At 47.3% G+C, this 12,936-nt stretch overlaps 1 protein-coding gene across 1 annotated transcript in view; it reads left to right on the forward strand.

Moving 5' to 3' along the window:
- The first annotated feature begins 5,615 nt into the window (after positions 1-5,615).
- LOC117976498 (puromycin-sensitive aminopeptidase-like protein) overlaps positions 5,616-12,936 on the forward strand; it is an 85,882-nt gene continuing 78,561 nt past the window's right edge. Inside the window, 1 exon segment of the mRNA XM_055101783.2 lies at positions 5,616-6,104. Coding sequence (XP_054957758.2) covers positions 5,844-6,104 — 261 coding nt within the window. The 5' untranslated portion in view covers positions 5,616-5,843.

Here is a 12,936-nt window from a genome sequence, read left to right on the forward strand (position 1 = left end):
CGCCCAGCTAATTTTGTATTTTTAGTAGAGATGGGGTTTCTCCATGTTGGTCAGGCTGGTCTTGAACTCCCAACCTCAGGTGATCCGCCCACCTTGGCCTCCCATAGTGCTGGGATTACAGGCGTGAGGCATGGTGTCTAGCCTGGTGTTTTGTTTTTAATCTTTTCTGTGATTTTATAAAAGAAAGTTGCCTCCAGTCTTAGGTTCACGTAGTTTCTCTATGGGGCACACATCTTGTACATACAGGAAAGGCTACAGACTGGGTAAAATATTGTCTCTTGGTTAATTGGTTAGTCAGCTCAATAATAATTGAGATGTACTTTGTGCAGGGTCCAGTACTGAGAGTAATAAAGGAATTAGGAAACAAGCTCTTACTAGTAGTACATCTTGCAAAGATACACATATAAAATAAATTTAAACACAATTATAGGCCGGGCGCGGTGGCTCACGCCTGTAATCCTAGCACTTTGGGAGGCCGAAGCGGGCAGATCACCTGAGGTCGGGAGTTTGAGATCAGCCTGACCAACATGGAGAAACCCCATCTCTACTAAAAATACAAAAAATTAGCCAGACATGGTGGTGCATGCCTGTAATTCCAGCTACTCAGGAGGCTGAGGCAGGACAATCGCTTGAACCCAGGAGGCGGAGGTTGCAGTGAGCCGAGATTGTGCCATTGCACTCCAGCCTGGGCAACAAAAGCAAAACTCCATCTCAAAAAAAACCCAGAATAAAACAAAAACAACAGCATAATTACAGAGTAACAGTCAGAACAAGTACAAATAAATCAGCAAAAGCCAGTACTTGTGAACTGATGGGAAAAGAGAGTTGGGTGGAGTTAGTCAATGAGGACTTTCTGGAAAAGGTGAGTGTTGAAGGAAGGGAGGGGCCCCGGTTTGCCGAAAAAGATGAGGAGGTCATACCAGCAATAATGCCTGAGCAATGGTAGAGAAGAGAAGGAATGAGCAAGCTGTAAGAGCCAAGCATTAAACTGGTTAGCTTGTTAAGACTGGAGAATATATGTTAAAGGATAAGAAAAAACAAGTCTGGGAAAATGATAAGGACAGTTCATGGAGAGCCTTAAATGGTTATGAATGAAATTTGCTTTAACAGACATAATGAAAATAACATTTTGAGAAGCTGAGAAACAGACGAACTATAATAAAATAAAACTGGAGAGTTAGGGCCAGGCGCGGTGGCTCACACCTGTAATCCCAGCACTCTGGGAGGCCGAGGCGGGCGGATCACGATGTCAGGAGATCAAGACCATCCTGGCTCACACGGTGAAACCCTGTCTCTACTAAAAATACGAAAAATTAGCTGGGCTTGGTGGCGGGTGCCTGTAGTCCCAGCTACTCGCGAGGCTGAGGAAGGAGAATGGCTTGAACCTGGGAGGCGGAGCTTGCAGTGAGCTGAGATCGTGCCACTGCACTCCAGCCTGGGTGGCAGAGCGAGACTCTGTCTCAAAAACAAAACAAAACAAAACAAAACAAAACAAAACAAAACAAAACAAAACTGGAGAGTTAGAACAACAGGGAATCTGCTGCAAGATTCTCAGGAGAGAAAAAAAAATGCCTAGGTCCTAACTGTGGCTCTACCAATTATTAGTGTATGACCTTAGGCAAGTCCTTGAATTTCTGTGTGCCTGTTTCCTCAAATGTGAAATGGGGATAATGGTGTCCGCCTCACAGAGTTGTTGAGAATAATTAAATGAATTAATATATGAAAAGTGTTGGCCGGGCATAGTGGCTCACACTTGTAATCCCAGCACTTTGGGAGGCCGAGGTGGGCGGATCACTTGAGGACAGGAGTTCGAGACCAGCCTGGCCAACATGGTGAAATCCCATCTCTACTAAAAATACAAAAAAATTAACCGGGTGTGGTGGTGGGCACCTGTAATCCCAGCTACTTGGGTGGCTGAGGCAGGAGAATTGCTTGAACCCAGGAGGTGGAGGTTGCAGTGAGCCGAGCTCACACCATTGCACTCTAGCCTGCGCAACAAGAGCGAAACTGCATCTCAAAAAAAACCCAAAACAAAAGAAAAAAAAACAAAATGTTTAGTAAGCACTCGATAAACATTCAATTACAGTTAATTAAATTATTATTATATGGGCTGGGCATGGTGGTTCATGCCTGTAATCCCAGCCCTTAGGGAGGCCTAGGCAGGTGGATCACCTGAGGTCAGGAGTTTGAGACCAGCCTGGCCAACATGGTGAAACCCAGTCTCTACTAAAAATACAAAAATTAAAAAAAGAAAAAGAAATAAAGAGAAAAAAAGAAGAAATAAACAAGAAAAACAAAACATAACAAACAAACAAATAAAACTAAAAATACAAAAATTAGCCGGGCATGGTGGCGGGCACCTATAATCCCAGCTACTTAGGAGGCTGGGGCAGGAGAGTCGCTTGAACCCGGGGGGCAGAGGTTGCAGGAGCCAATATCATGCCATTGCAATCCAGCCTGGGCAACAAGAGCGAAACTCCATCTCAAACAAAAAAAAAAAGTGTTTAGTAAGCCCTCGATAAACATTCAATTACAGTTAATTAAGTTATTATTATATGGGCTGGGCACAGTGGTTCATGTCTGTAATCTCAGCCCTTTGGGAGGCCTAGGTGGGCAGATCACCTGAGGTCAGGAGTTTGAGACCAGCCTGGCTAACATGGTGAAACTCCATCTGTACTAAAAATACAAAAATTAGTCGGGCATGGTGGTGGGCGCCTGTAATCCCAGCTACTGAGGAGGCTGGGGCAGGAGAATTGCTTGAACCCATGAGGTGGAGGTTGCAGTGAGCTTAGATCACGCCACTGCACTCCAGCCTGGGTGACAGAGGAGACTCCAGCTCAAAAAAAAAAAAATTATTATATGTTATTTAAATTATTATTTCTCTGACCAGTAAGTGGTCATAGAACTACATATATATAAGAAAAGGCCCCATCTCACACCTTAGTTTGAAAGGATTGCAGATTTTCAATCTGCCTTTCTGAAAAGTATGTAGGATTCAGAGGCTAAGAGGCCAGGCCCAGAGTCCAAAATTGTGCTGCCCAGTACAAGAGCCACTAACCACACGTGACTACTGATCACGTGAAATGTGGATAGTCAGAATTTAGATGTGCTATAAATGTAAAATACATGCTGGATTTCAAAGTTGGTGTGAAGAAAATAAGTAAAATATCTCATTCATTTTTTTTTTTTTTTTTTGAGACGGAGTTTCGCTCTTTTTGCCCAGGCTGAAGTGCAGTGCTGTGATCTCAGCTCACTGCAACCTCCGCATTCTGGGTTCAAGTGATTCTTCTGCCTCAGCCTCCAGAGTAGCTGGCTAGGATTACAGGCATGCGCCACCATGCCTGGCTAATTTTTGTATTTTTAGTAGAGACGGGATTTCACCATGTTGGTCAGGCTGGTCTTGAACTCCTGACCTCAGGTTATTCACCTGCCTTGGCCTCCCAAAGTGATGGGATTACAGGCGTGAGCCACCGTGCCCGGCCTCATTAATATTTTTTATATTGATTACATGTTGAAATGATAATATTTTGGATATGTTGGGTTAAATAAGATGTGTTTTCATTTGTTTCCTTTTTACTTTTTTGTGATGTGGCTACTGTAAGATTTAATACTACCTAGTGGTTCACAGTATGTTTCTGCTGGACAGTACTGGTCCATTACAACATACTACATTCAGTTTTGGAAATTACAGGGTTCTATCTGAGAAATTTCTATAAAGAAATATGAAGATTATGGATAAATCTCCTTGCCTTTGACAATTTAAAGAACATTTTTAAAATTGTTATTTCATTTTTATTTTTTTAGAGACAGGGCCTCACTCTGTCATCTGGAGTGCAGTGGCACCATTACAGCTCACTGCAGCCTCCATCCACCTCCTGGGCTCAAGTGATCCTCCCGTCTCAGCCTCCCGAGTAGCTGGGATCATAGGCACACGTCACCACACCTGGGCCCACTTTTTTTTTTTTTTTTTTTTTGAGACAGAGTCTTGTTGTCGCCCAGGCTGGAGTGTAGTGGCGTGATCTTGGCTCGCTGCAACCTCTGCCTCCCGAGTTCAAGCGATTCTCCTGCCTCAGCCTCCCTAGTAGCTGGGACTACAGGCACATGACACTATGCCAGGCTAATTTTTGTATTTTTAGTAGAGATAGGGTTTCACCATATTGGCCAGGCTGGTCTCAAACTCCTGACCTCGTGATCCACCTGCCTCAGCCTCCCAAAGTGCTGGGATTACAGGTGTGAGCCACCGTACCTGGCCCTGGCCCCCCTTTTTAAAGATAATTTCAGTTACATTATATATATATATATATATATGCATTTATATATATACCTCCTCAATTTGCAAGGTATCTACAGAACTGAGAGAGCCACAGATAGTTCACCATTAAAGAGGCCATGATTGCTGAAGGATCTTTTAGTTTAAAAAGAAACAAAGATGAAAATGGGGAAAAGGTGAAACATCCCATTTTATTTTATTATTTATTTATTTATTTATTTTTTGAGACAGAGTCTCACTCTGACGCCCAGGCTGGAGTGCAGTGGCGCAATCTCGGCTCGCTGCAACCTCCACCTCCCGGGTTCAAGCGATTCTCCTACCTCAGCCTCCCGAATAGCTGGGACAACAGGCGCCCGCCACCAAGCCCGGCTTTTTTTTTTTTTTTTTTTTTTTGTATTTTTAGTAGAGACGGGGTTTCACCATATTGGCCAGGCTGGTCTTGAACTCCTAACCTTGTGATCCGCCCGCCTTGCCCTCCCAAAGTGCTGGGATTACACGCGTGAGCCACCGCGACCGCCCGAAACATCCCATTTTAAACATTAAATCATGGAAACAAAAATATAGTTTTTGAAATCACTCCCTCAAAAGTCCAAATCTCATTGGTTGAAGTAACCTAGATTATTAAAGGTGTTTTTTTTTTTTTTTTTTGAGACGGAGTCTTGCTCTGTCGCCCAGACTGGAGTGCAGTGGCGCGATTTCGGCTCACTGCAAGCTCCGCCTCCCGGGTTCACGCCATTCTCCTGCCTCAGCCTCCTGAGTAGCTGGGACTACAGGCGCCCGCCACCACGCCCGGCTAATTTTTTGTACTTTTAGTAGAGATGGGGTTTCACCATGTTAGCCAGGATGGTCTCGATCTCCTGACCTCGTGATCCGCCCGCCTCGGCCTCCCGAAGTGCTGGGATTACAGGCGTGAGACACCGCGCCCGGCTATTAAAGGTTTTATAACAAAACTTTCAAATCATCCTTTGAATTTGCTACTTAACAGGAATTGAGGCCAGAGAGCCTCAAGTCAGGGCTTTTCGCTGACCTGGAGGCAGAATCCAGTTTCGGGTTTTGCTTGTAACTGGTATTTTATGCATGCGACCCTGGCTGAACTGACCAACTGCGTAGGCTTCAGTTTCCCGAGGGCTCCTTATACCTTTCCTTCCTCTGATCAAGCCCTTCCCGGCTCCTTCCAGTTGGAAGGCCGCCCCCAGTCCTGAGCGGCGCCGACAGGTGCAGCGCCCGCCTCCCGCCCTGCGCTCGCGCGGGCAACCCGACGCCCTCCCGCCCCGCCGGCCGCGCCCTCGTCCTCGCCGCTCCGCCCTCTGCCCCGGCGTGCGCGCGCACTCCACGGGGGCGCGCCCGGCCGGCGGGGCCGCGCACGCAGCCGCCGCCACCACTTCCCCCTCTCCATCCCTCCTTGCGGGCCCTCCTCCCCTTCCCTCCCCTCCGCCCCCTTCCCCGTAGGCAGCCCGCCCGCCAGTCCGCCCGCACCGCCTCCTTCCCAGCCCCTAGCGCTCCGGCTGGGTCTCTCCCCCGCCCCCCAGGCTCCCCCGGTCGCTCTCCTCCGGCGGTCGCCCGCGCTCGGTGGATGTGGCTGGCAGCTGCCGCCCCCTCCCTCGCTCGCCGCCTGCTCTTCCTCGGCCCTCCGCCTCCTCCCCTCCTCCTTCTCGTCTTCAGCCGCTCCTCTCGCCGCCGCCGCCGCCTCCACAGCCTGGGCCTCGCCGCGATGCCGGAGAAGAGGCCCTTCGAGCGGCTGCCTGCCGATGTCTCCCCCATCAACTGCAGCCTTTGCCTCAAGCCCGACTTGCTGGACTTCACCTTCGAGGGCAAGCTGGAGGCCGCCGCCCAGGTACAGCGACCCTCGGGCCCCGGGGCAAGCTGCGGGGCGAGCAGTTAGGCCGCGCCCGCGGGCTGGACTCAGGGCCCGGCCGGGAGGGCGGGCGGGCCTCGGGTCGGGGCTGGGCGGCCGCAGGGCGCCGGGTTCGGCGTGCTCTGCCTTGCTCTGCTGGGGCTGGGGCTGGGGCTGGGGCCGGGGCAGGGACCGTGGCCGGAGCTGAGGCTGGGGCTCGGGCTGGGGCCGCGCTGCGGGAGCTCTGGGGAGCCGGCGGCCCGGCCATTGCGCCCCTCCCCGGCGAGCACACCTGTGTGGGGCTTTCCCCCCCGCCCCGGACCCTTCTGGGCTTGATAGTGTTCCGGGGGAGGCTGGAGGGTGTTGGGGGAGGACGGAGAGGTCATGGGAGTCCCCGCTCTGCCTAACCACCTGACTCAGTTCTTTCTTTGGTTTCTCTCTACATCTCTCGGGTGATAGATTGGAGGGAGTGGTCATTTGGGACTCTGGCCGCCGCGTTGGAGCGAGGAGGGGAGCTTCTAGAAGGGCGGGAGAGGGTGAGAACGAGAATGTTAATCCCAGGCAGCCTCTCTGACTTCTCCCCGCCTGCTCCAGCCCAGGGGCTGGGTTTCCAAGATGATCCGCCCCCTCCCCCTTTCCCTCAAGTGACAATGCAGCAGTGACTTTGTTCTCTCCTAACCTCTAGAGAAGCTGCAGGAGGACCCCATCTCCGCTTTTCCACCTATCTTCCTAGCTTTGCGGCCTTCGAAGCTGGTGGATTTATTGCTACCGTGATGGTTGCTTAGCAGTACCTTCCTCTCCCAAGAAGCTGGCTGGGCGCGGTGGCTCATGCCTGTAATCCCAGCACTTAGGGAGGCTGAGGCGGGCGCACTTGAGGTCAGGAGTTCGAGACCAGCCTGACCAACATGGTGAAACCCCCGTCTCTACTAAAAATACAAAAATTATCGGGGCGTGGTGGCGGGCCCCTGTAATCTCAGCTACTCGGGAGGCTAAGGCAGGAGAATCACTTGAACCCGGGGGGCAGAGGTTGCAGAGTCGAGATCGCGCCACTGCATTCCTGCATTCCAGCCTGGGCGACAGAGTGAACTCCGTCTCAAAAAAAAAAAGGAAAGAAAGAAGCTATTAGTTATAACATACCACTGGTGAAAATATTCCATTACTCTTCACTGCAGTTTTTGGTGAATCATACTCCCCTCCCTCCTCCCGCAGCATTATCTGAAGTATTGTTTGATTTTGGAGACCATCAGTATAGATGCCCGACAAACATCCTGCACAATAGGCATTTATGATACTATGTAACAGGAAGCCTGTAATAAAAATGGGAACTGTTTGATAGTTATCTGTAAATAGAATGTTAGTAAATATATTTTGTTTCATTTCTCTTCCTACTGCAGTCTGGGGTCGGGGGAAATCAGTAGGCTCCCACCTTAAAGAACATGGTGTATATAGTAATGAAATGAAGTGAAGACTGGTGCTCGAATGAATTGAATGTTGGTAGTTGTCTTTGAAAACCAAGAGGGTACGGTACTCAGATTAAAAATATGTCTAAAAGTACAGAATTTAAAAGTATAGTTATCTATACTTTATACTTATCTGTGATAGATAACTATAGCTGTCACATTTGGGGCATTGGTGTGAAAGCAAGAGGGCTCTAGGATTTGGCAGCATCAAAAGGCAGAACTTAGTGAAAATCAGGTGATTTAAAATTTTTCCATTAAGAATATGAATCAGAACGAATGCATCTTGGGTCTAAATTAGAATTTGAGAAGGTTATTTGGGAAACTGTGGCTTAAGCCAAGTGACTAGAGTGTTTGATATATATTGGCAAGGGGCAGATGGGAGGGATTGTAAACAGTAGTGTGTCTTGTGACTTGGCAAACCTTTGGGAAAGAGAACCTAGTGATGAATGAGTTCGCATTATGTGAAAAGACTAACATTAAAAAAACATTTGTTTCTTTACCCCATTAGTTGCCAAAATGGATTCATAATTTTTGGAGGCAGACATATTTTGGGAAAAGTCTAGAAAAAAGTACAGATTTTTAAATAATTACTTATTAAAGAAGTGAGTTTGATTTAAGTATCAGGATAGAACAACAAGCAGCGACATGTTTCTCCTTACCTCTTTTCTACTTTTGTGGAAGACTGGTTTGTGCCATTGAGTGAGCATATGGTAATATACTAGATATTAGCAGGGACTTGTTAATTTGATGCAAGGAAATAAATAAAAAATAAATAAATTTTTTAAGTAGCATGAACTTTTCAAAACACTTTTTTTCCAGAAATTCTTTTCAGGCTAGATGGCAACACAAAGATGACACAATAGTGAATTCCAACAGGTTTTATTAAAGGATGATTGGACTTTTAAATTGTACTAATTAACATGTTTGGAAGGGTAAAAGAGAAATTAACATTGGTAAGAAGTAAAAAGCATATATTAATGTTTTTGAAATCCATGAATTAGAGCAATACGTTTAAATTGTGGCATTAGGTGGTATCTTGTGGGAATTTTAAAATATTGACAAAATTCTTTTTTTTTTTTTGAGATGGAGTCTCGCTGTGTCGCCCAGGCTGGAGTGCAGTGGCACGATCTCGCCTCACTGCAAGCTCTCTGCCTTCCGGGTTCACGCCATTCTCCTGCCTCAGCCTCCCAGGTAGCTGGGACTACAGGTGCCCGCCACTGTGCCCAGCTAATTTTTTGTATTTTTAGTAGAGACGGGGTTTTACTGTGGTCTCGACCTCCTGACCTTGTGATCTGCCTGCCTCGGCCTCCCAAAGAGCTGGGATTACAGGCGTGAGCCACTGTGCCTGGCGACAAAATTCTTATCTGTAGAAACCTATATTTATGACTGATATTGGATCAGTTTCCTAACAGTTGGAATCACATAACACAAAATATGCAAGTTGCTTAGTTGCTTTAGTTACAAAATTTTACGATAAGCCCAGAGTATTTGTACAGGTTACATATTAGAAACTTAGTGGATTTATTTTATTTTTTATTTTTATTTTTTTGAGACGGAATTTCACTCTTTCTCCCAGGTTGGAGTAAAGTGGTGTGATCTCGACTCACTGCAGCCTCCACCCTGTCCCCCTGCCGGGTTCAAGCGAGTCTCCTTGCCTCAGCCTCCTGGGTAGCTGGGACTACAGGTGTGTGCCATCACGCCCAACTAATTTTTGTATTTTTAGTAGAGATGGGGTTTTGCCATGTTGGCCAGGCTGGTCTCGAACTCCTGACCTCAGGTGATCCCCTTCCCTTGGCCTCCCAAAGGGCTGGGATTATAGGCATGAGCCACCATGCCCGGCCAACTTAGTGGATTTTTAACCTGGCCTGGGGTGTGGACTGCTGCAGAAGGTGAAGAAATTAGTCCATGTTCAGTGATTTAAAAATTAGTTGTCTTGGCCGGGCACGGTGGCTCACACCTGTAATCCCAGCACTCTGGGAGGCCGAGGCGGGCGGATCACGAGGTCAGGAGATCGAGACCATCCTGGCTAACACGGTGAAACCCCATCTCTACTAAAATACAAAAAATTAGCTGGGCGTGGTGGCGGGAGCCTGTAGTCCCAGCTACTCAGGAGCCTGAGGCAGGAGAATGGCGTGAATCTGGGAGGCGGAGCTTGCAGTGAGCTGAGATTGTGCCACTGCACTCCAGCCTGGGCGACAGAGCAAGACTCTGTCTCAAAAAAAAAAAAAAAAAAAAAAAAAATTAGTTGTCTTTCACATTAGTGTGGTCTAGCTGGTTTTGAAAATTTGTTATTATACAGAAGTTTCTCTAGGCCCAAAATTTATTTCATTCCCTGTCCCCTCCCTTTACACTGGATACTTGAGAGCAGTGGACTTTTGTAGATATTTCATATTTTGATCCTCTCCGTTTGTGGATAATTAATTAAAATGAATTATAAGTTTATGTGTGTGACTATTTATGATTATGAGTGTGTAGTGGTTGGTACAATAATTGGGTATTCTTTTTTTTTTTTTTTTTTTTGAGATGGAGTCTTGCTCTGTCACCCAGGCTGGAGTGCAGTGGCGCGATCTTGGCTCACTGCAGCCTCTGCCTCCCAGGTTCAAGCAATTCTCCTGCCTCAGCCTCCTGAGTAGCTGGGACTACAGGCACGCGCCGCCATGCCTGGCTGATTTTTTTGTATTTTTAGTGGAGATGGGGTTTCACCATATTAGCCAGGATGGTCTTGATCTCCTGACCTCATTCCATCTTCCTCGGCCTCCCAAAGTGTTGGGATTACAGGCGTGAGCCACCGTGCCCAGCTGGGCTTTCTCTTATGGAAATATTTTACCTGTGCCAGAGAAACTAAGTTTATCATTCAAGGCCAGAAATCAGGATATCCTAGCCAACCCCTGGCCTCTACTAACAAAATATTCATGTTGGAGATAACTAAATTGGCACTAAGTGAAGAGTTGCCAATATAGTAGTTTGTTTGGCAGATTAAAAATTTGGCACCTGAATGGTTATTGTCAATTCTGTGTTACAAATTTTTTGCCCAAATTCTGCATATTTTCTCTTTTTTTTTTTTTTTTTTTTTTTTTTGAGATGGAGTTTCGCTCTTGTTGCCCAGGCTGGAGTGCAGTGGCATGATCTCGGCTCACTGCAGCCTCCACCCCCCCAGGTTCAGGCAATTCTCCTGCCTTAGCCTCCCAAATAGCTGGGATTACAGGCATGTGCCACCATGCCCAGCTAATTTTTTCTGTTTTTAGTAGAGACGGGGTTTCTCCATGTTGGTCAGGCTGGTCTCGAACTCCCGACCTCCGGTGATCCACTCGCCTCAGCCTCCCAAAGTGCTGGGATTACGGGCGTGAGCCACCGAGCCACCGTGCCTGGCTTCTTTTTTTTTTTTTTTTTTGAGACGGAGTTTTGCTCTTGTTGCCCAGGCTGGAGTGCAATGGCGCTGTCTCAGCTCACCGCAACCTCTGCCTCCCAGGCTCAAGCGTTTCTCTTGCCCCAGCCTCCAGAGTAGCTGGGATTACAGGCGTGCACCACCAAGCCCAGCTAATTTTTTGTATTTTTAGTAGAGAGAGGGTTTCATCATGTTGGCTAGGCTGGTCTCAAACTCCTGACCTCAGGTGATCCACCCGCCTTGGCCTCTCAAAATGCCGGGATCACAGGCATGAGCCACCGTGCCTGGCCATTTTCTGCATATTTTCTATGTAATCATTTTGGCCGACACTGTGGCTCACTCCTGTAATCTTAGCACTTTGGGAGGTGGAGGTGGGAGAATTGCTTGAGCACAGGAGTTTGATACCAGTGTGGGCAACATAGCAAGACCCTGTCTCCAGGAAAAAAAAAAAGGAAGAAATTTTCTTAAAAAAAATTCATATATATAAAATTAAATTCAAAATATTGGTGATAAGGAATTGAATTTGTTCAGATTTTCTGTTTTTTGAAATGTATCTATGAGGAAAGAAGTATAATAGTTTTGTATGCTAAGCTTTGTCTAATTCATCTGGCAATGAATTCTGCAGTGAATTTTCCAGATAACTGAAGTTTACCCTTTGAGGCCCTTAGATATTTTTTAAAAAGTTTACTAGGCTGGGTGTGGTGGCTCACGCCTGTAATCCCAGCACTTTGGGAGGCTGAGGTGGGTGGATCATGAGGTCAGAAGTTTGAGACCAGCCTGGACAACATGATGAAACCCCATCTCTACAAAAAAATACAACAATTAGCCAGGCGTGGTGGCACATGCCTGTAATCCCAGCTACTCGGGAAGCTGAGACAGGAGAATTGCTTGAACTCGGGAAACGGAGGAGCGGAGGTTGCGGTGAGCTGAGATCACGCCATTGCACTCCAGCCTGGGTGACAGAGCGAGACCCTGTCTTAAAAAAAAAAAAAAAAGTTGACTAATCTGAATGGAAATATTTCTAAAATACATTATCTTTTTATGCTTTGCAATTCCTCATAGTGTAGGTTTGTTTCATTGTTTTTTTTAAATACTGAACTTTATTCTGAACATCTCTAATTGACCCCAAACTATGTACTATAATTTATCAGTTTCATGTCTGTTTTTTTTTTTCTTTTTGAGACGGAGTTTCACTCTGTTGCCCAGGCTGGAGTGCAGTGGCACAATCTCGGCTCACTGCAACCTCTGCCTCCCGGGTTCAGGCAGTTCTCCTGCCTCAGCCTCCCTAGTAGCTGGGATTACAGGCATGCACCACCACGCCTGGCTAATTTTGTATTTTTAGTAGAGACAGGGTTTCACCATGTTGGCCAGGCTGGTCTTGAACTCCTGACCTCAGGTGATCTGCCTGCCTCCGCCTGCCAAAGTGCTGGGATTACAAGTGTGAGCCACCGCTCCAAGCCATATCTGTTCTTTTTTTTTTTTTTTTTTTTGAGACAGAGTCTCACTCTGTTGCCTAGGCCAGGCTGGAGTGTGCAGTGGTGCAATCTCGGCTCACTGCAACCTCCACTTCCCTAGTTCAAGGGATTCTCCTGCCTCAGCCTCCCTAGTAGCTAGGATTACAGGTGCATGCCACCACACCTGGCTAATTTTTGTATTTTTGTAGAGACCAGGTTTCACCATGTTAGCTAGGCTGGTCTCAAACACCCGACCTCAGGTGATCCGCCCGCCTATGCCTCCCAAAGTGCTGGGATTACAGGCATGACCCACCGCGCCTAGTCCATATCTGTTCTTTTTTTTTTTTTGAGACAGTCTTGCTCTGTCGCCAAGGCCGGAGTGCAGTGGCGTGATCTCAGCTCACTGCAACCTCCGCCTCCCGGGTTTAAGCGATTCTCCTGCCTCATCGAAGTAGCTGGGACTACAGGCACCTGCCATCATGCCAGGCTAATTTTTGAATTTTTAGTAGAGAAGGGGTTTCACCATATTGGCC

The sequence above is a fragment of the Pan paniscus genome, chromosome 19, assembly GCF_029289425.2.
Source record: "Pan paniscus chromosome 19, NHGRI_mPanPan1-v2.0_pri, whole genome shotgun sequence".
NCBI classification, from domain to species: domain Eukaryota; kingdom Metazoa; phylum Chordata; class Mammalia; order Primates; family Hominidae; genus Pan; species Pan paniscus.